General features: G+C 40.1%; 1 protein-coding gene across 2 annotated transcripts; it reads right to left on the bottom strand.

Moving 5' to 3' along the window:
• Positions 1-9633: 9633 nt before the first annotated feature.
• On the bottom strand, positions 9634-23183 carry OIP5 (Opa interacting protein 5). 2 transcript variants are annotated; one of them, XM_058829217.1, is made up of 5 exons: positions 22698-23183; positions 22494-22560; positions 21397-21519; positions 20798-20879; positions 9634-19426 (listed from the first exon to the last, which is right to left on the bottom strand). In XM_058829217.1, exons 1-5 carry the CDS (start codon positions 23038-23040, stop codon positions 19334-19336), a joined length of 708 nt encoding a protein of 235 aa, XP_058685200.1. In that variant the 5' UTR covers positions 23041-23183; the 3' UTR covers positions 9634-19333. The 2 variants fall into 2 exon arrangements, with proteins under 2 accessions (XP_058685200.1, XP_058685209.1); XM_058829226.1 differs by having other exon boundaries at positions 9634-19520; positions 22698-23169.
• Positions 23184-23323: the final 140 nt, after the last annotated feature.

Genomic DNA, 23323 nt, shown 5'->3' on the forward strand with positions numbered 1-23323 from the left:
AAATACCATTAAGAACAGTGCTAGCAGGCCTTAGAGATCAGTTTCTTATAACTGAGCTTGTTTTCAACATATTGATAGTTCTTTATTCTGCTGCCAGAAACCAGTGCAAAACATGTCTAGAAGAGGACATACAGGGCTCATTTGTGACATTTGTTCCTACAAGCTCCCACTTGAGATGTCAGATATTTTTGCTAATGTTCTTGAAAGTGAACGAAAATGGTCTAACAGATATACTGAAAAAAAAAACCAAAACAAACCCGAAACACAAAGAACAACCAACCTTCCTACAATCAAGAAAAGATACTCAACTATCAGAATCTAACTTTGCCATTACCAGAATAAATCACATGTAAATAACTATCTTACTTAGTATTCTGAAAACTATATATATAACATCTAGTTTAAAAGGTGATAGTAAGAGGAGTTTTAGAGACCTGACCTTAAATTGGTTAAATTTAAAATTGTTCAAAACAGAGCTGTACAGATACAAGCAGATTTCCACAAAAGTAGCATTTTTAGCATAACTGGTTGCTTATAGAAGTATTTTGTCTCAAGAACAGGTCATCTTGAAGATGAAAGTGGCAGCTCAGAGGCAAAGCTACTTATTTCATCTTTGTCTTTTGAAAAAGTAATACAAGAGATAGGATTTTAAATACTGCTGAACCATTCTCCAGTCTACTGAGGGATAGTCTATTTTAAAATCTGCAGCCATGAGTTTATATTGGGACTGGTTGGAGGCTTGACTGCAGAAATAGGTAGCTGCAACCAGTTTCCAGAGTATGGTAGATAGTAGAAAGCAGAAAAATAGGTTTCATATCTAATCAATACTGAAACCCGTAGGCCCCTTAGCTTGGCAGCAACTGTGGGAAAAGAATCCAAATACAGGATTTGACTCATGAAGAGCAGGAGCAAAAATTAGGTTGGTTTTTATAACTTCACAACGGAACATAAAAACCTGCTTTTGGTTCTTTTGAAGGTGCAGATTGGGTTGTAAATAGAATGTGGGTATAATAACTGAAGTTAGCACAAGCGTTTCATTCCAATCTGCTCTTAAAATGTGACGCGGCAGAAAAGTGTTATTAAATGTTTTAACACACGTGTTAAGATTTCGAGCGAAATGGCTTGTAGTAATCTGGGATGAATCACGGTGAGACGGGGGTGTTTCTCCAGAGTTTTCTGAATGGGTACGTACTCCACATTCTTCAACACATCCACCCGTCAGCTTGAAGTGCAGAATTACCGCTGCTAAAAAAAAAAAAAAAAAAAAAATTCTGCGGATGACACAAACCCGGCAGAATGACTGAAGGCCGCCTCTCGTGGCAACCATGATGCTCGCTGAGCTCAGCAGGTGCTGCAGGGCCGGCGGGCCGGGACCCCAGGCTCCCGCAGCCCTTCCCTCCCCGGGCGGAGGCCGAGGGCGGGTGTTGACCAGGCCGCCCTTGCGGCGCGGCCCCTTTAAATCCCCGTGGAGGTCACTGGGGGACTCGCCCCGGGCCAGTCCCGCTCCCGCCGCCCGAGCCAATCCCTTCCCTGTGTCCTCCCCGGGACCAATCAGGAAGGGCCGCCTTGGAGGCGTGAGGCCAGCCCCGTGATGGGCAGTGCCGCTGGCCAATCACCGTCAAAACCGGAGGGCTGATGCACAGGCACGGCACCCAATAGGCTCGCGGCCGAGTGGGCGGGCCCGGGCGCAGCGAGCCCCCGCCGGGAGGCCGGGGGAAGGAGGGGAAGATGGCGGAGTGAGGGGCGGAGGAGGCGGAGGGGCCGGGCCGGCCGCGGCCCCGCGGCCTCGGCCGCTCTCAGGTGAGTGCGGCGGGAGCAGCGGCCGCGTCCAGGCCGGAGCTTGGTGCCGGATCCCTGACGGGGCTGGGACCGAGCGCCCGCACACCCACCTCCCCGTCGCCCCCCGTGATTGGGCTGGGCCCGGACTCGGGCTCGGGCTCGGGCTCGGGCTCGGGCTCGTTGCCGCGGTGCCGGGCCGGAGCAGTGGGAGCGGCTGACCGACCTCGCCGCGCCGGCCCCGAGCGAGGAGCGGGCCCGTGTCCGTGTGGGGACGGACCGGAGCCGGAACCGGGCCGGTCCGAATCGCCCGCAGCCCTGAAAAGTCCGAGCAACTTCGGCGCCGGGGACGAGGGCGTCCTGCAGCTCCGGCGCCGGGCTGCTGCAGATGGCCGAGCGGAGAGCCTGTTCCCTGCACAGCGATACCCCGCAGCCGCCTGGGGACAGCTGCGGCTGGCAGCGACGTGGGGAAGGGAAAGCGAAATGTATCATCTGAAAAGAGGCTTCTCGTGTCTGGCTACAAGCATAGCGCTGAGTACAGCTACGCTGCTATTACCGTTCTTATTCGTGCCATCTGTGGGCTGGATGAATTCTGCTAATCTGAATGGTTATATCCTTTTATGATGTCTGTAGTGCTGACAGAGGAGTGCACAAAGGGGATGGCTTCCTAGTTGTTTGACAAAACCTGAAGGTACAAATAACCTGCCCTGCAAAACAAGTTCTGTGGAAAGTAGAGAGATTATAATGGAATTTGGGTTAGCCGTATAAATTGATGTAATCGTTGATAATAAGGTAAAAAGAATTTAGCACACCACGAAACACGTGAAACTATTGCTAAACCCACTATCTTTTCATTCCCATTTAGTATCATGCAGGCAGGTATGCCTTGAATTCTTCAAAATTGTCTGTGGTATTTTGTGTTAGAGAATGGTACTTAGTTTAAATTTGAAGGAAAAAAATGGGGGGGATCACCCCTTCTTAGTGAAAGCAAAATAATAGTGTCACTAGCATGAGATTCCATGTGTTCTATATTTGATTGCAGTTATTAAAATCTCGAGTGCATTATAGAACTGTGAATGTATTTTCAATCTGCATGTCAGGTTAAAGAAAAAAGTTGAAGTGGTTAAATGAGAAGCACAGCTTTAGATTTTGTGGAGACATGGTGTGTTAGCACATACGACCTAATAATTAAGTAGCTGTTTGTAACTGGTGAAATAACTCAGAAGAAATACAAGCATGACTGTTATAATTAGTTCTGAAAGCAACTCCTAGCTGCTTAGGAGAAAAATTTCCTAAGGAACATTTTACTGATTTTTGTGTGCATTATTCTTGTAGTAACGGTGATAGCAGCTTAGGAGCAACATAATACTGAGACACAGTATGTTGCTACTGATGAATGTTCCTACTTACACATGTCTGTTTAAAATATGCCAGGGGATGTGTCTTTGGCATATTAAAGATACTACATATAAAGATGATTTATACTACATATAAAGATGATTTATACTACATATAAAGATGATTCTGTTTTATATTATCATTAGAAGAATAAGCTATCAACTTGCTTTTGTGTGAAGTTGTACACTAATTTAGCAGTCAGAAATTCATATGGATTAATATTTATTCTTAATTACTTCCAATGCACAAGAGCTGTGAGAAGCAGTATCTTAAAAAAATATCAGAATTTCCTGTTGCTCTGGTATACGTCAAATCAATATGCATTACTTTACAACCTCGCCCACAGTGCTGTGAGTCTGCAGTGTGAAAATTTGCATGAACAGGCTATGCATCTCATGGTGGTCACCTCTTATTCAGGGGTGTCAAAAGTCATGGGGCAGCAAAGGCTAAAAAGTCCTGACCAAATTTGTGAAGAGTCTGGAATATCATTTGAATACCTCCCATCTTCATTCCTAAAAACTAAAAAAGGAGCAGTGTTTGAAACCAGTCCTGATGTGCCAGAGGTTATGTGAGTGCGAGATGCAGAACCTGCACAGTCTTCAGGGGATTAAAAAAAGAAGAGGATTTTTCTAAAATAGACTGCGATAGAAGGGTTGTTTCTTTGCCTAAACAACATTTATTCCTAGAGCACATTCCTACAGTGTGTATATCACAGAATTGAAAACTCATCTTTAAGCAGTTTGCCTTGTTTTCTCTGCTGTGGTAGAAACTACTGTTACAATATTGTACCAACAATGAAGTAGATGTGCATTAGAAACCTAGCAAAAGAAGAAAGGGGTTTAATTTAAAAATACAGAATGAAACAAAAAATTAAGGTGGAGTGTGTGTAGTGCCTGAGATGTCTCTACAGCAGCCAAACACCCTAACACCATGCTATGGATCCAACAGTCTGGCAGTCTGTTGACAGGGGACATCAGCTGACAGGTCCTTACTGCCTTCTGGCCTCTTCCTAGGCTGGCAACCATTCTAGGCTTCAGATGTGCCTTTGTGTACTCTTTTGGAGGGGACATTGGCCTGTCTCTCTACATTGTCTTGACTCTGTGGGTTATCAGTGTTGTCTCCAGATCTGGGTGTCTTCTGAAGTGGCAGGGGGATGTGCCCAGCTAACCTGAGTGCTGCTAACATAAGCCCCTTAGAACCCAGTTCCTACTCAGTGTTACGCTTGATGCCTCCACACTCAGGCACTCCTGTTTTTTCGCCAGTCACACCAGTCTTAGACTTGCTTTTACAAGTTCTCACCTTTGCATTGTAGCTTGGATTTAGATGCCTAGTTCAAAGTTGCCTAGGAAGCGAAAACACCATGAAGGCAGCTAATTTTTTTGCAGGACTGTAAGCTACTTTCTATTGTATTTGTGTTTATAATTTAAGCATTTGTCATTGTCCGCTTTCCAGGTTAAATTTGGCAGTTTTTAAGCATAGGAAAAACCTTAGTGGACTTGTGATGTGTAGGGCTTATTTTGCTTTCCATATCTTCACAGGTCTCCACTATACTTAACTTTGAATTTTTTGTGTTTTGGTCTTTTTATATAAATCTGTTTCTAGATCTTTCCTTCCTCACTTCCTCATACTTCTCAGGCTCTAGGCAAGAGAGGAAGAATCATCTTCTGAGTCCTTTTGCTTCTGCTCATCTCCTGGAGCATTTGTGTCTATGTAAGAGGCAAAGATAGTATTTTGGAAAGCCAGATCTGATGGATCTCATTTTTTTGTGGTATCTTAGAGCATGGGGGATGGAGTGAAAGTTGGTTGTATAGCTGTATACTATTATATTAGCATAGTCTTCAATTCCAGTGTGCTGATTATGTCAGAACACCAGTTTTTGTGGGGTTTATTATTTTTTTTTTTCCCTACTGGTGGATTGGTAATACAGTATGTTAATATATATATGTGAAGCAAAATATTGCAGTTTTGTTGGTAAATTTATTTGTGAGATATTTCTTCATCTCTTTTTGGCTTTGGAATTCCTGAAATTATTGAACTTCTTGGATACAGGCATCTATCTGAATGTGAGATTTAAAGTTCATGGAAACTAATTTTTAGTTAAGGTAGAGGAAAAAAAAAAACCAATGGGCAATAGGTCAAGACTTCATGAAAGTAATACTTTCTGAATTTTTAATGAAGGAGTTGTGCAGGCAGTGTTGAGCTTTCACAGTTATTTCTTGCTCCACATAAATTGATGGTATGTTCAGTAAGGTATGAAACAAGAGCAGTAGCATTTTTTTCTTTGTAATGTCCACTAGCTTTTATCTGAAATGTTGATAGTGTCACCGTCAGTCTCAGTGCCTGTTCATTTTCAACAACCTTGATGTATATCCCATTGCATTTGCAAGTTCTGTTGGACTGCTGTGAACTCTGTGCTCACATAATTGATGAAAGGCAGCTAGAGAATGTATCAAGTAGAGTAAAAGCAGTTAAAAACTGGGGCATTCAAAGTCAGTGAACTTGTTAAAATTAAAAAAGTAGGTTAAAGCTAACTGAATTTCAGTGTTGGATGAACCATTCCTTTGCTTGAGTTGCTTTAAATGTCACCACATGCTTTCTTTTTTTAATAAGATTTACTTTAGTGTTCAGTTTAGTTAATTCATGGTCTTAGTGAAAGAAGACCCAGCTTTTCAAAAACTGGATTGGTTCTATTATGTGGTTTCTATTATGACAAGACAATTTGGGATTTTTACCAATCCTGGTAACTGTTCCTTTTCAAGTTAATTCTTTTATGAATCATTTACTGTTGGTTCCTCGGTGTCTCAAACACATAGTGCTTGGCTGGTTCTTGAGGGAAAATTTGAGTAGGAAGGGTCAGAACTGAAATCATGCGAATGGAGTAACTACCCTGAAATGGGGATTGTCTGATGACTGTGGATTTTCCGAAGGTCAAGGTGCATGGTGCTTGTACAAATGCTGTGTTGTGCAGGAGTGTGGAAGCTAATAGTACTTTCCTGAGGAATTCTAAATAATTTAGGTTCTGTGATGAGATAGTTCTGCTTATAGCAATCCATTATTTTTGCGGTTAGGTTGTCAGCTCAGCATCCTCACTACAGCAGTTTGTTATTAACGTGAAAGAGTTTCTTGCCTTACTGGAGACTGAATATGTGTCCATCTCAGTTCCCATGAAACTGAAATGTGTGCCTGCTCTTACTTAAAGTTTGTGTCTCCTGGCTCTTCCACACTTGGGTCCAATTCTCTTGATTTAACCTAACATCAGCATGGTTTATGTAGGAAGTCTAAAAATGTTACTTGAGAATGAAAGGTACAGCTAATCTTTTGTGTCCTGTGTAGGTAATCATGTATGATCTGAGTTGCTTCTTAGATGAAAATTTAATTTTGTTTATTCATCTCTTTCTTTCTAAGCTCACTGAAGAGGATGTGGAATGATCAAAAATAATGGTGAGTACAATTGTAAAGTTATTTAGGTACTAAATATAAGGCACTAAACCTAGCACAAGTTAGTGTCAGCTTTCAGCTTAGGCTTCACCTTATCGAAACAATGATTTGACTGTTATATATTCTAACAAGAATAAATGCTTTGGGAGTTATAAAATCCCTGTCCTGTGATGTCATTTGCTCTGCTAAGACAACTTGTGTCATTGTATTAACTTGGAATACTTACCTTAAAAGTGTTTTTTGTTAACTTATAGGATTGGAAGAATGATAACCAAATGTAAATTATCAAGTAGAAAAAAAGTACATTCAAAATTTCTAAGATTACAATAAATTTCCGTAGTTTTGATTTATTTTTTCTCAGTGAATGACATAAAGATATTCTGGTAGCTAAAGAGTGCAACAAAGGGCTATGTTCTGTTCACAGCTCTGTCACAAACCTTTGGCATGTTTTATTGCAGCTCTCCATGTCTGTTTTTCCACATCTCCATAAGAATAAGATTTTCAAGTCTGAGTGTTGATGGTCAACCCAATGATCAGCTGAAATACTTGAGTGACTCAAGAGAAATATCGATAGTGACATGTACTATATTTCCATTTTCATGGTCTACTCACTGCTTCTAACATAGGAGCTGAAAATTGTCACTGGAAGACTATTTCTGGACTTGATCAACAGAATGGTTAAGGTAATTAAAATAAGAAATACAGACAGGGAAAAGAGAGGAAGAGGTTAGTTATTCTTATGTTCCTGTATAGGAGAATTTATTTTTTTTTGCCTTTTTTTCCTTTATTTTGCATCTCTTATTTTAGCACAAGAGAATGGTAATAAACATTTCTATAGCTGTGCAGGAGTGCGCCCATGTTAGCTTCCAACTTAGTGCAAAAATATCATATCTTAACAGCTGCTGTGATGAGGTAATACCAGGTGAGTATCACTGATGGGAGGCCAGGAGATCTGTGAAAAGATGAGTTACTGAAATTTTTTTCTGTGCTGTGGATAAGTGGGGAGAAATGAGTAAAAGTAAGAACCTAATGTATGTGATCTTAAAACTGTCATAAGTGTTCTTTTCAGCACTGACAGTTTCATAGTTAGTTGGGTGATAGTTTCTGACGTCTCTGTGAACTGTGACCTGCTAGAGCAGAGTACATACACTCTCTGCCATGGGCACTCGGCTGCTAGCTCGCTGTTGTCATGCTCGTTGGAGACGCAGTTGAAGCCCCACAGCTAATTAACAGTGGTATTTTTAGCTGCATCACTTCTGAGTAAGTGTATAGTTAGCATTTCTGAAGTGTTTTCCTTGGGCAGCTTATGGGCATCTAAAGCTAGACATAAAATTGTATAGACCAAGGGATTGTTGCAGTTTGTGAAACCAGATAATTTTATCCATTAGAGTCAGGCTTTTAAAGTAGTGAATGGGTGGGCATTTTGATGTTGAATGTATTTTAGTCTGATTCCTAAACTATCTTCCCTGTTTTTTTTAATTTGGAATTCCAGATCCTCTCCTGACATTTAAGAAGGTGGTTCTCTTACTTGCTCAAAGGCTATAAAATGTGGATATTTATCTTCTGGCAAGCAAAACCTGTCCTTCATTTCCATGGAGCTGAACGAACAAAGATCTGTCCACTTGTGTTTGAATCATCTCGCCAAACATTTGATTCACCAGACGACTTCCCCCACAGAAGTAGCCCATTGTTTTATCAAAATTCAAAAACAGAGTAATGGAAATCAGCATTTGTTTTCCTGAAAAAATGTCTTCTGTGCCAGCTCTTCATTCAGCTTTCTGCATTCTGTTTTAAAATGAAAAATACTTTATAATAAGATGCAAGTGGAAGCTGGTGTTTTTCACTGATAATTCCTTTTTAATTTTAGGAAGGTTAAGTACTTTGCTGTGTCAAATTGGAATTCCTAGCAGATAAAGTGTCTGAATGCATTGCTGTGTCAGACTGCCTGATGCATATGAAAAGTTGCAGCAGGAGAACCAGAACATTTTCTGCTCTGATATGAGGAAGAAACTTACCAAACAACATCTCTTACAGGTATTTTCTAGTCCAGGTCCTAAGCTTGACTTTGTAGATAGGTGTCAACTCACATAAAGCAGCTAATGCACAAGAACAAATACAGAATCATCTTGTCTATACTGTGTATCCCAGTCTGTGATCAAAATGTATATTTGCATGTGTGAACCTCTGTAAGTACAGGATATGAAGAGCTTTCACTACATGAAGAAGAAATTACTCTGCATCATTTCATTTTTAGCAAAGAAAAAGGAAGCTTTGAAGGCCTCTGGGGTAACAGGATAATGACTAGGTTTGCATTAAATCATTCTCTTCCTCAGGCTTATTATGAATCCTTAGCATCAAAAGGAACAAGACCATTCTACAGTAGAAGAGATGGGCAGAACATCTTTCTTTATTATAGAAATTAACTTCTGATGGGATGGAAGAGACCAGAGCTGTAAAGTTTCAGTTGATTCGTCTGGCTCCCTCGACACAATTTCAGCTTTTCCTACTGCTGATGGAATCTTGCTTTTTGATTCTTTCATGACTGAGAACTGAGAGGACTTGTATATTTCCATCATCTAGGTAGAAATAGGCCCAAGAGAATGGAATGTTAGCCACATAAGAGGGGTGAGTTGAGAGCAGAAATACTTAGTACAGTCCTTTTTCTGGCTCTTCTTATTCCTTCCCAAACTAAGGCACAATCTGGTTGTTCTTATGTTTACACAAGATTCTTAGTCTACATAATTTGTGACTATATAGGATGTTTTCTGTCATTCTAAGATGGGAGCATATATTGTTTACATGCTTCCTGCTATGGGATGATCTATAACAAGTAAGATTTTTGGCAAAAAACTACCGGAACTGGGATATGTATTATATTCCACCTCAAATCTGAAACTCGTCTTAGTGCACCTTATTCCAAGCTTGTGATTTAGAAAATGTGACTTGCTAGCTTAAAATACGGGAGATACTAAAATGGTTGGGGAGGTGTTCTAGATTTCTTGTTTTTTTCTGTTTTTCCTGTTAGAAAACTGCTGGAGAAAGCCAGACAGCCTAAAAATGGCTGAAAAAGCAAACAATTGAAATCCTTATTAAATCTTGGTGATAGATTGCCAGGGCAGCATTCTAGTATCAAAAATGTGGTGACATTTTGTGGGATCAAATTCCATACCAGAGTGAGGACAAGCATTGATGTTGATCCTAATTCTCCAAGTAATGTCTGTGTTTAGACTTGTTTTGTAACAATAGGATTTAATGACAGCTTTACCCATTTTTTGTTTCCATGAAGCAAAGAGCAGACATGTAAGCTTAAGAGTGGTGAGCAGGACGCTGCATATCAAAGTAATGCCAACTTTAATGAGCAGAGAGGTGCTCTAAAATTGTGTATAACATTGTGGTGAGCTGTGTGATAAGAATTAACTAAGGCCACCGCCAGCTTGGCCTGTTTTAGGATTTCTTTGCTGAATATGGTCTGAACTTTCTGGCATTGGAGACAACTAGAAAAGCACACTTCCTTTTAGGGCCTCCATTCATTGAAGTCAATTAGATTTAGTGGAGATGTCTGTAGAAGCAGGATCCATCTTTAAGTGATGGAAAACACTGTCAATATCATAGGATTACAGTGGTTGGGAAGTCTGTGGTATAAGAAATGTTTGATTTTAGATATAGGAATTTTACTTTCTTCCTTCTGCCCATTCTTACCCCTCTGATGTTAGAGATAGCAGTTCTTTCTTGCATAGCTTGATGACAAAATGCTTGGGGGACAGGAAGGTATTTTTGTTTCCTGTGGACATGTACAAAAATTGCAAATTTGTCTGACTAGAGAGCCAATAATCTATGATTTTTAATCTCAATATTTTATAACCTGGCATTGTAACAAAAAAGTGGAATTACTGATTTTTTTTTCTTGACTCCTATTCATGACCGTGTAACAGCATTAGTTTTCAAGTTTAATTTTAGAACATCGGGATTTTATTAGGTTAAGGATCTGTGGCTTTCACAGAAATAATACTCCAATAGTTCATGCCCAGAGGACCCCCATTGCTGTACCTTCCTGGCCAGCACCTTTAAAGAACTGCTGTGTTTGGAAAAGCTGCTTCATCTGACTCACTTTTTCTTGTTCTGCTTTTTCTTTATGTTGGTTGGAAATCTTCCCATGTGAAAGATTACAAAAACAAGGGGCATGTGCAATAGCTCATATATATATATATATACATATATATATTTTAATACTTGTGGACAAAACGATGTTACAAGTTGTTTGAAAACAACAAAATCACCAATGTCTTCCATTTTGAGATGTGTATAGTTCCATGAGCATTAGTGCTTCGTAGCAAACTGTAGTGCCATGTTAGGATCAGTGCATGAGCCTAGTAGTATTTTTACAATTTCTGAGTGACAAATTTATTAGTAAACAGTGATGATAATGTAATTAACACTAGAAAGGATACAATAGAAATGTCACAAACATGGTCTAAACATGCAGTATCCTCCCTTTGACAATGGCAATGCTATCCTTAGAAATGGAACTCATTCACTTAATGGGCTTCATCGAATCATAGTTGACTTTTTGATATTTGTCTGTCTGTCCAACTGCAGTAGTAAGCTAGAGTATGCAAGCATCCATAATTCTCATCTCTATCAGTGCTATTCTTTTATTTTTAATCTTTGTTGGTGTTTTCTTCCATTTGCAATTTTATTGAAGCACTTATTACTCATAGTGTGATATACTCAGAAAAGTATGAATATGCTAAGGAGTTTGTGTGCATTCTGTACACATCTCTTACCTTCAGATTGTTTATAAAGTCTGTTAAGTAATCTTTTCTTTTTTTCAGATCTGACTATATGATTATTGTAGCTAGAAAAACATTATCCTCATTGTGTGATAATAGTTACAAAATATGATGTGCTTATTATGCATAGAAGACTTATGCATTATTGCAGGAATGGGGAACCTTTTTTGGCTGAAGTCCTATTGAATCTTAGAATAACTTTGGTGGATCCTGCATTTACATACATCTTAATAAGAGAGAATACAAAAAGGTCAAAGGGTGTTGGAAAATGATGTTGCAGGCTGTATCTGTGCAGCAGGCTGTCTCTAGTCAATGGATCAGAGATTCCCCACCCCTGTATTATTGAGAATTCAGTATCTTGTATTTTAGGTGACTTCCAGTTTTGCTTTCCAGCTCTAAGCTCAATTTTAATGATTTCTGTCTCTCCCTCTGCTTTTTTCAGAAGGAAAGTTTAGACTGGGGAAGTGAAATTGATTTAGCACTCAATGGGCAGCTTGGACTGGTCAAATAGGAGACTGGTATGATTCTTGAGATGTGCATTGCTCTGTGGATGGCATCCTCTGATTTCCTAGGAATTAGTCTTTTATTTGATACCAGTGCTGCTCTTCACCCATTTCTCTCTTTCAGCTTAGAGAGGATACTGCATCTTTTTTTCCTGAGACCTGCCTGTAAATGGCCATTAGGGGGAGGGAGGGAATGGGTAGCTTGGTTTTGTAATTTTCGTACAATATATCTTTATTAATCAAGAAGCATGTACTTCCGTGCAATGACAGTAATCCAGGCAGAGTTAATGTATGTAACAGGGAAAAAAACCCCAACAAAACCAACCAAACAGCCCTCTGCATCTAATAAATTTCTGAGAAAATTGGACAGGTGGGCCATTTACAGCAGAGCTCTGGGGGACCTGTGCTAACGGTCAGGTTCAATTCTAAATGGACGTAGCTGTACCATTGAATAAAGTAGTTTAGTGCTTGGGAGAATCAATTGAAAAATACCTCTGAAACTGGAATGCAAAATAGCACAGTATGTAGGGGGAAGAATCCCTGATGCAAACAAAGCCATAAGATGATTTAATAAGAAAATAGAACTTTAGTAGCAATAACTGTTTTGCATGTGATAGTTAATAACTTGCATTAGCAAGACTGTACAGTAGAGTAAGTGGGTAATAACCAAATAAGTTTGTGGCGCTCTGTGCTGCAGGGAGTTGTGTGAAGAGTCTTCCTGAGAAGAAGGGTGAATTCTTCTTATGTTCCTCTCATTGGAGGGAATTTGGCACTTGAATACTAAGTTAATGAACTTGATATATATATATTAAAAAAAGAAAAATTAGCTTTGCCACATGTCTGAAGCACTGTCAGTGAGTGCTGGGGGAAGGGCAGACAGTTCTCTTTGAAAGGATAGCTGAAGTTTCCCTGTAATTTATTTCTTTTTTTGTAGCCTAGCAGTTGCTCTATTTCTCTGAGAAACTAAACTTTTCCAAATACTGTACTGTGAGGAGAACATGATTATAGATTTAGAAGCTTTTGTGGTGGGAAGTACTTTCTGGTTTCTTTGTTTATAAAGACCAATCTGAGATAGTCTTTAAATAAAAGAAAAATTAAAAAAATGAAAAATATTAGAAAGCACTTGACACTCAAAACATTTGTACATGCCAAGCACAACTGTAGAATTCTAAAGATGTTACAGCAGAAAAAAATAATTTCAGTTTTGCTAAATACTGTTTTAGACCATAATAGATTTTGGTTAATGCCTGAAGTTTTGCAGAAGAAAGTACTGTGAAGCCTCTGGTAGCACAGGGTTTTTGATCTACACCTGTAGATCTGCATCTAACAAATTATTTGCTATCAAAGGGTTGCATAAAAGAACCACAGGAGTTCTAAACTGTTCCTAGTTGACACTTTTCAGTGTAGATACCTCATCTATAGACGCAATATGGCCCAACAGATAGTAATGTGTTGTGAACAGAATTACTTGGTCAGAGGTTTAGATCAATCTGGCTGCATTTCTTCTGGAAAGCTGAAGTAATTTAGACTGTGACTTTCAGCTTAATGGAAGCTTCTTGTGTTTTTAAAGCATGAGGGTGAAGCACTTTGGCTTTTCATAAATTGGTAATGGAAGTGTGAGGGCTGTGAGCATTTTTACAGTATAAAGTAACAGGATAAGCATGAGAATGTCCAAATTAAGTGTTGGCTAATATGTAATAACGTGTATGAAAAGCTAATTGATCTGAAAGATTGTAATCAGCTTAAATTCCAACTATTGAATTTTTGATAAAATTGGAAGCTGGCCTTCGGGGACCTTCATTTGCTTTCTGATTACATTAGAGAAATTATTAATTTACTGTGGTCTGTGGTCAGAAAATACATTTACATAATAATGAAATTATAATGAAAGCAAAGTCATGTTCATGCTTCAGAAGTATGAATTTTGTGGCTGAACAGAATTCTTCAAGGGTATATCCACTCAGAAAAGTGGGGAGGAAATAAAGACTAATGTAGCCAGGCAAGCTATCTGCATATACTTCCCAGTTCAGGCTTCAATAATATCTGAATTCTGTGGGCTGCTAGACTAGGAATTACTGTTCACAGCAACAAAAGGAATCCCTTTGCCTTTCAGCTCTTGTACTATGGCATGACTTTTGCTTTCAGCCTCCTTGATTTAACAGCTTCTAAGTGGAACTGTTAGGTGCTACCACACTGGGGTGTGGTATATCAAAGGTATAATGACTGGTATGGACATGCCTCCTCTAGCAGTACTAAACCCAGATTATACAAATATATTCTGTTTGTATATCCAGTAGTGCTGCTGTAGAAGGCCTAGCCAGTACTTGTGTTGGGAATTGTACCTTCTGAAACTGAGGTAATTGTCAAATTTAGGAATAAAAAGAAAGTCTTGCGAAGACTTCTTGATAGTGAGAAGAAATTGTACTGAGCTTGAGGATACTGACACTTTACACGAGGATTACCTTGTCAAGAGCTGGCAGTCTGTTTTTTTTCGGAGCATAAAAGGAAAAAAATATTGAAGATAGAATAATTGTTGATGTAGAACGAATCTTAGAAATTACTGCTTCTTGCATCCTTAGGAAACTGGCTGGTCTTCCTCCAAAACTAATAATCCTGATTGCTGGTCAGGTACAGAGCTGCAGAATGACAGTTCAAGTTAGATTCGACTGGATTTCTTTCATGGAGTGATCCATCATTTTGCCACTGTAGCACTTTTCCGGCACACAAAAGCCAACAGTTCAGCCAGGGTGTCTTGTTCAACAGTGCAGAACACTAACCATGGATTCTGATGTCTGTTCCTTTTCAGTCTCTACACTTCCTCCTGCATTTAGAGAAAGTGTCAGTGTTCATGATGTCAGCAGAGCATGTTTCTGTCTCTGAACCTTTGTATCGGGTTATAATACAGACAGATTCCCAAGACTTTACCCCATCTAAAGTTAAAGGTAGAAGGTAACTTTCTGTTCAGTGTGTCCTATGTAAATCCTGTCTTCTTCTCTCCACTTCCCCTCCAAATGAGTGTGTTTACAGGTCAGATAAAAGGTAGGTAGTTTGTAATGCCTTAGGCATGAAGAACTGCATGGAGAAACTGAAGGAAAGCAGCACAGGCCCACAAACCAAACTTTAGAGCTAGTATTCTAATTATGCATGATTCAAAATGTCTAGTGTAATGTAGTTATTACCAGTAAATTGAGATATGCATTTATACATAATGAAGCAATAGGAATTAATATACCAATAGCTTGAACTTCCTGCTTTGATTCTCAAATTTTGGGGTTTTTTTAGAGAATGTGCTGCCTCTGTAGAGAAGGGGGTAGAATGTATAGATAGGGACAGAAGCATGGCACCAAAACTGTAAATCAGGAACCAGGATCAGCAGAACTCGCCTTTATAACCTCTTGTCTGGTTCATATCACTGTCCTGAGCATGTAAAAAGCAGGGCATGAACTGAGCATGTTTAGAGGCGAGATGAGATTTCTCACCTGCTGCAGCTGTAGCAAGGAAAAGGGTGCAGAGTTTCTTATGTGGTGCAGGGGGAGCAACTGGTGGGAAAGAAAAAACCGAACCCACAAAAAAAATCACCCTAAAATCCAAGCCAACAAACAAGTAACAGAAACCACAGATTCAGATTGAGTGTAGTATTTGCCAGACAGTAGGTAATAAGCTTGAATGTGGTAAGAGAAATTATTTGGAGAAGACTGAAATTAATAAGCACAGTACATATTTTTCAGGTGTTGAATAGCTTTTTAATAGACAGTATTTTCAGGTAACTCTAGCCACACAGGCAGCTGTACTGAAGCATACTGGTACCAGCCAGCAATAATGGCATCCGCAGGAATAAACCTGAAAATACTGATAATCTTGTATATTTTTTAAGTTCTTTAAAGAGATTTTTAAAAATAGAAAAAGAGATTTGATCACTGAAGGTCTTTATCTTCTGCAACAGAGGTTGCAATTGTCTTTTTTTCTTTATTTCACTTATTAAATAAAAGGGAATTTGGGTGCCATCTTTCTGTAAACTTATTAGTGTGTTCCTTGTAATTCAAGTCTCTTAGTGGATAATGCAGGAAATTTCTGCTGGCAGTTTGAATATAAAAGAGTGTGTGGTATAGCCTACCTACATCACTAATACTTTTCCAAGTTTAAATTTGTAATTAAACATGTAGAATACTGGCTTGTTATTGCAGAATTCCATACTTGTAGTTTAGCTTAATTTTGTAAGTGGGCTTAACTTGTGCAGAACACTTCTCCATGTCCAGAGGCTCAGTCCTCTCTTAGTAGAAAGAAGTGTCTTGGAGGAAAAAATGGTGTGTCAAGTTAACTCCTGTACATACTTCATAGCCAGCCATTCATAAAGCACTGTGTTTTGGGTTTAGAGTGGGAATTGTGGTTTTACGCAGGAATGCTCTTTTTAGATGTGTAAGGATTGCCAAATGAAGATAGGGATATTATAAAAGAAGGTAACTATTCCATGGTATCACAAGTTAGACTGAATGAAAATCTTGGAGCCAACTTCAAGAAAATTTCAAAAACAAATTTAGCCCAGGGGTTTACCATGGTCATTTTTAATTCTTTAGAATACTATGCATGGTTTTAAAGTCTGTTAAATATTTTTTTTTGTAATGAGTAAGCCATTGTATCCTTTGTATTTCCCTTCAGTATAACCTGGGGAATAAGCTACTTCAGGATGTCAATGAAGTTATCTTCCTTTTGAAAAATGTAACAGCAAAGGAGAAGCATTAGGTATACATTCCTAAAAATTACCTTATTACTTAATAGGCTGAATAATACTTATACTGAATTTCTGATAGCATTCTTGCATGGATTAGTGGAAGAAATTATTGGTGTGACTACAAACTACGTACTCCCATTGCACACGTTTTACATGGTAACAGTGAAAGAATGTCTCCCTGCAAATACTGGTGTTTTTCCAAAAGGCAGCTTGCTTTTATATCTATGCATCTTTGAGGATTTCAAGATAAGATTTTATTATTTTGACACTGTAAAGAGGAACTGTTTAAAAATGAACCTGGAAACTCTGCACCTGTATACAAATTTTTTTAGCAATAAAGCAGCACAGGCTGAGAATGCACTAAAACTGGATGTGTCATCTGTTCAGAAGACAACCAAATTACAGTACATTCCATTTCACTTCTGAGGTGTACTTGCTGTAGCTTTGTCAAAATTTAACAACTCAGGCTGAATTCATATATACTGGGTATCTGCTTTGGGGCCAGCTGTCCCAGCAGACTTCAGGCACAAGAGCTTCTGACTTAGGCAACAGCTAAACAAAAATTGTTATTCCACTCATTCTAAGATGCATAACTTATCAGTTAAGAGCTTCAAGGGTTGTTTTAGAGGGTAGCATAAACCCTCTATTTCTTGTATTGATTGCCTCAAAATAACAAGGCCCCTCAGAAAATTGTTTTATGTATGTATGTATTGTTTATTGCTTTGGTGACTACACTTCTGAAAAATTTCTTCTGTGGTTGACGGAGGTGCTCCCACTTTCAAAGATTACAGAAATGCAGTTTAAAAATTTACCAGCTATTCTTCAGCACATACTCATTATTTATTTAAATTCACACTAAGTAATATAATTTGAGGAACCATTACTTTAATGCTTCATAACAAATGAGGACCCAAGTAAGAGAAAGTGATGTTTTTATTTCTGCAAAATTAATCAAAGGAAAAGTAGGCCTAGGACTCACATAATATTGGCAATGACTTGCACAATATGAATTTCTGAATTCCAGCTTTTATTTAAGAAGTTTCTTCTTCACAACTTTAAATATAACATAAAAATGTAACTGACAGCTTTCATTTTCTTTTAGGGCTCAACACTAATGAAGCAAAACAATTTAGCATGATTCATAGTATAGATATAAAATAGCAAGAAACAGTCTCAATGCAGAAACTGGAATGAAAGGGCAAAAGCAAATACTCCCATTATCAATCACATTTCTTAGACTCATGCAACAACACAAGCACTAAGGAAGTACTTCAAAGGTGGTATTTGTGAGAGTCCCTCCTCTCCTTACAGAATACCTGTTGATATTTGGTGCTTTTGCTTACCACAATGAACTGAGACCATACAGAACTCCCAAACAGAAAGCAACACAGTGAGCATTAGTAGTAGCCTAAGTACCAGCTGCCCACCTAAAACCTCTGAGGTGCTTTATGAGTTTTGTCCTCTCTGCTCCAAGCCCATTATGAGTTATTTTACAACTAAGACAAAACACAACTGGCAGCAGTAGCAATGATGTCTACAACCTGCTGGTCATATATATGGAAGGAGAAGGCAATTTGAATCACTGGAATTAAGCTGATCAAGTAAATAGAATCCTCTCTAGACCACTACAGACAACTACTAAACTTTCCATAAAATTCATTATTCCTTTAAGGAAAAACATTAGCCCTTTAAGGAGCAAAGGGAGAGGAAAAGAGCCCTTAATCTTCCAACAAAGAATTAGGGAAATTCTGTCCCAGTAAATAGTGCTTTCTTTTCTGTAAAATTATTTTCTAAATGTTTGGAAATAAGCATAACCAATAGTCAACAGAGAAATGCCAATGAGCCATGAGTAGGTATTTTTTCTAAAACATCTTAACTGGCCAATTGAAGGTGACAGGCAAATCATAACTTCAGGAAAGCAGTGCTTCCACGATTGTGCAGAAGACCATTCCTTGGTTTCATAGTTGACATTCCAGAAATAAATGCTCAAATCTGCTCAAGGAAGTTGCTCACACCGTTAGCTGGCAGAATTTGACTCAGTCCTGTTCCTGGGGCCGCACTTCAGCAGACTTGGCAGGCACGTGGGTTGGCCTTTACCTGAAATCTAAAACCTTGTGTTCTGCCTGCATGGTGCCAACCAGACTCATGCACTAAGAACATTGCAGCATCTGTGACGTGCTTGTCGGCTGCTTCTGCAGGCAACACACACAAGGAAATCTCAAAACTATTCAGGAGTCCATTTAGCAGTGGCTCAAGTATCAGATGTAGCTAATGAGCCACTTGGCCAAAAACCAGCTGCCATTAAAACCAAGGCTGCCATTAACACTGTGTCTGTACTGAAAGGTAGGACAAGAGCTTTAGGTCTCTAAGAATGTTCAGTTTGTAATGGTGGCTCTTGAATATCATCACCTTGTTAAATGTGTTTTGCATAGTTCAAGAAACCTGATGTCAGTATTTCAAAGGCTGGTTTTCCCCCTAAGTCATTAGAAAAAGCAAAGTCACAGTTACACAGCCTCAGAGAGTGATGTGCTGCATGGCTGAGCTATGCAGTCTTCTAAGCATAACTTCAGTATGTCAGATTTTCATGTGTTCCCCTGAAGTAATGCACTTCATCATCAGTTCTTTCCATACACACAGATAAGGTGACAGATCAACACTCAAACCTGGTCTGGTGCATTATTTCTTCATAATGACCAAATTCAGCAGAGATGCAGAAACAACTCCAGCAGTTCTTGAAAACAGGTATTAGTTGATATTAACTCTTGCATATCCTGATAGTAGGTCACCTGGATCTGATGAAGGGTCATAATTATTTTGTTACAGTTTCTCCAGCTTCCTTATCACTAATTCTATGCGACAATTGAAGTCCACAAGCTTTTCTTTCACCTAGAAAAATTAAGAGTATTGAAATTGGCAAAAAATGTCCTAACACTGGATCTTTGAATGACCTTCACCCCACTTTAAATGGTTAAAGAGCAGCTCACTTTCAAGATGGGAAAATATAGAGGGCTTGATCTCTATACTGCATGTTTAGTACTGACAAAACCAGCACCCAGATCAGAGGGCTGCATTACAAACTGGAGATGGATGTGCGCCAGTATCAGCCCTTCCAGGGACATAATGGAAATAACTACTTCAGGAGACAGAGTTGCTGCAGTTTTACTATGATGAGTCTGATCCTAGTTAACTCAAGTTTTAACACAGCCAGAAACCTTTGACAATATGTGGACAAACTTTCATCATTAGCTTAGGAATACATGTGGACATTATGTCTCAAAAAGCAAAGGCCAGATGCTTGAGCTTGTTGTAGTCAACAAGCAAAATCTCTTCAGTCACATAATTTATGTCTGCAATGAAGTGTTATCATACTTTTACTTCCATCGTGTATTTTTACTAAATCATGTCTCCAGAAGGTTTACCTGGATAAGATTTTTGCATCTGAGCCTCACTTGACACATAAAAACACTCTCATCTTACAGAAACTGGAAGATGACTTGGAAGAGAACAAAATTAAGAAATGTCCAAGGCCCATTACAAGAAAAGCTAAAATCAAATCTCAACCCCCCCAAAAAAGTAAGGAACAAATAATCACATAAATACTGGATATGCTGGCTGTCTCCTAAACACAGTAACTTTATTTGAGCTAACGCACAGGCAATTAACTAACATAACAACTAGTCAGGTTACAGATAAGAACGTCCAATTTGAACACCAAAGCAGGAGGGAGATCCTAAAGTTGTCTCTGAAACTACAAATACTGCCATGCCGTTTTGAGCTTACAGAGACATAAAAATATAACTTTAAAAATCCCTTTCAAATAAAAAATTAGCTATTTTTAAATTCTTCAACAATGACAACACAAGTCAATACTTAGGCCAAGTCTGTAGAAATGATTTTTGGTTTTTTGTTTTTTCTATGCAAGGTATAGAGATAAAAGGATAACAAAGTTTTGCTGTAATTTATCTAGAACTGGGTATGTTCTGCAGTTTAGGGGTCTTAGAAAATGTGCCACGTCTCATGCATTGAGTCAATTATTGTCATATAAGGCAGCACTTTCTCAATCTTAGGCACTTAAAAACACCACATTTGTATCAATGTTTCTGAATTAATGTCTAAAATAATCAGCATTTTAAAAGTATTTTCCATTATTGTGGAAATCTTACCTTATGCATGTGTTCCTTTAAGGTTACAGCTGGAAACTTCACCTTAGAAGCTTCTATAATAATTTGGTTTTGTAAGAGGTAACTGGAAAACAAAAAGGGGAAGGAAAAAACCCGCAAGAAAAACACTTAAAAAACTTATAGTTGCGTTATTTAGACAGATGATTTAAGATGATATTAAAGGAAATACAAGGTTGTTGCCAAAAGTAATAATGATGAAAATATTCAAAGCATAACAATGGTTTTACTTTGGAATTAAGATCCAGCCTCTCAACACCAGCTGTAAGTAATTTACAGCTTCTATAGTCAAGTCCTCAACCTATCATTGAATCACTTTTATACTTTATGTTAGCTAAATGAATCTGGGACTGAAGAGATTTCAGTGTTGCACACAACTAAACTTAAAGTCTTACATTACACGAGGACACTCAAGAGGTGCAAGGCAAATCAAAGGGATTCACTTTGACACAATTTAGACATCAAGGATATTAAAATCCCACACTGATGTGCTCAGACAAGTCAAATCACTTTTGTCAGCTGTAGGCTACTTGTACAGTAATTTACCTGTGAAGTCACTGACCATAAGAATACGGTGTACTCACCAGATGATGCTGTCCTTGAAGAAACAGAACAAGCCTCGGAGATACGCCAGGTTACTGTCACAGGAATAAAGAATGAAGCCCACGGCCAAGCCACATGACCGACAGGTTAATAAATAATAAGTACTAAAAGGAGAAAAGGAAAAATGTTCTTAAATAGAAGCTTTTGAAACCACAGATGCTGCATATTTATCAGAGGGCATCAAATCTTCAGTTCTATTGGGACATAATCCAAGGCATATTAATGCCTCCTCCTCAAAATAAAAGATATACAGAAACAACATGATCATAAGAAATTGGGCATGTTGTGAAATAAGTAATCTCTCTAATAAGTGAAGTTCTCTTAAGGAAGAAAATGTGCATCTTATTATCACAGAGTGGTTTAGACAATTTTACTCAAACATGATTTAAGTGTACAATGCAAGTGCCAGGTGAAAATTCTTTCTAATAAAACAGATTATTGCCCCATGCAGAGGGGCAAGGAAAAAAGTCAAAAAAAGAGCAAGTCTTATACTGAAAAAGTTCCCAGTCCTGACAATTCGTAAAACAGCATTTAAACAAGCTACTGTTTCTGTAAGCCCCCAGATGACTTTTTACATTCTTCCCATTGGACTCAGTTACCAAACCGCGCTAACTGTAGGTTCAGGAACAGGGCAGCACAAGTTTTTTATTTTCAGTATTAAGAAAAACCAACCAACTAAAAGCCACCCCTCCCCCAAAATCCAAACTAAGGCAACCAAAAATCCACCAAACCAAACAAAATCCAAAGATGCTTTAAGTAAGATACCTTTCAGAGAGGGAAGAAAGAGACCTACAAGTTAAGCTGGCTTCTACTGCACTGCTCAAATGTTTCTCCCTACCTACAGAGCCTGGAGCAGCAAAACTTGATTTCAAGTGAGAACTACATCCCTACAAAAGCTTTCTCCATCCGAAGCGTGAATAGGCACAGAAGTCAGCTGGGAGTTTGCCCAGCCCCTCGGAACCCACCGCGCACAAGCCGGAGGAGCTCCCGGCCTTGACGGAGCCCGGCTTTGTCCGCACGATTTACCGCGGCGGCCGCTCACGGCAGGCCCGATGCCAGCAGCTACGGGAATACACACCATTCCAGGAGGGCTCCCTCGAGGCCGACCAACAGCGAGTCCTCCCAGGTCACATCGCTGGTGACCTCTGAGGAGAAAGAGAGAGAGACGCGCTGCAGCCGAGAGCCCCCGGACCAACCCCGGCCCGGCCGCCGCTGCCCGCCCCGAGGCCCGCGCGGGGCAGCGGCGCCGCCTCAGCACCCGCCGGCCCGCCGAGGCACTGACTGAAGCAGATGATGACGCTGAGTCCCGGCGGCTCCTGCGCGCACAGCTGCAGCGAGTCCCCCAGCACCGTCCAGCAGCTGCGGCAGTGGAACACGGCGCACTCCTCCGGCAGCGGACCTTGCTGCCGCGGCGGCGACACCGGCACCGCAGCCGGCGGGAAGGAAGACGAAGGCGGCGGGGGTGACGGCGGTGGCAGCGGTGACGGCGGCGGCGGTGACGGCGGCGGCGGCGATTTCCAGGCGGGAGCGGTGGGAGCGGCGGAAGCGGACGCCTGCTCCACCACGATGGTCCCGACGACCCGCGGGTCCTGGAATATCTGCTGCAGCTGCCGCCGCACCGCCATCTCCTCCCGCCGAGCGTTCGTGCGCGGGGCCCGCCCTCCGAGCCTCGTGATTGGAGCGCCGTTCGCGCATCTGCGTTGCTATTGGTCAGTGGGTGCGTCAATCCTCACCGCCCGCGACTATTGGGCAGCTGTCCGCACCGCGCGCGCCTTTCCCTGCCGGGAACGCCTCATCGCGCTTGAAAATAAGCACGCGCGGCGCGCCACGCCGCCATTGGCGGCTCCTGCGCCCCGCCCCCCTTGGGACACGCCCCTTCCCTGGCTCAGCCAATGGGCTGGCGCGGCG

The sequence above is a fragment of the Poecile atricapillus genome, chromosome 1 (assembly GCF_030490865.1).
Source record: "Poecile atricapillus isolate bPoeAtr1 chromosome 1, bPoeAtr1.hap1, whole genome shotgun sequence".
Classification (NCBI taxonomy): Eukaryota; Metazoa; Chordata; class Aves; order Passeriformes; family Paridae; genus Poecile; species Poecile atricapillus.

Bases quoted from the DNA above. Each gene is read 5' to 3' on its own strand.
- OIP5 (XM_058829217.1), bottom strand. From the start codon at position 23,040: ATGGCGGTGCGGCGGCAGCTGCAGCAGATATTCCAGGACCCGCGGGTC. The intron at 21,520-22,493 runs GTGTGTATTCCC...TTCTCCTTTTAG, and splicing joins GAGGGAGCCCTCCTGGAATG to TACTTATTATTTATTAACCT. The intron at 20,880-21,396 runs GTGAGTACACCG...TTTGTTTTCCAG, and splicing joins TTCAAGGACAGCATCATCTG to TTACCTCTTACAAAACCAAA.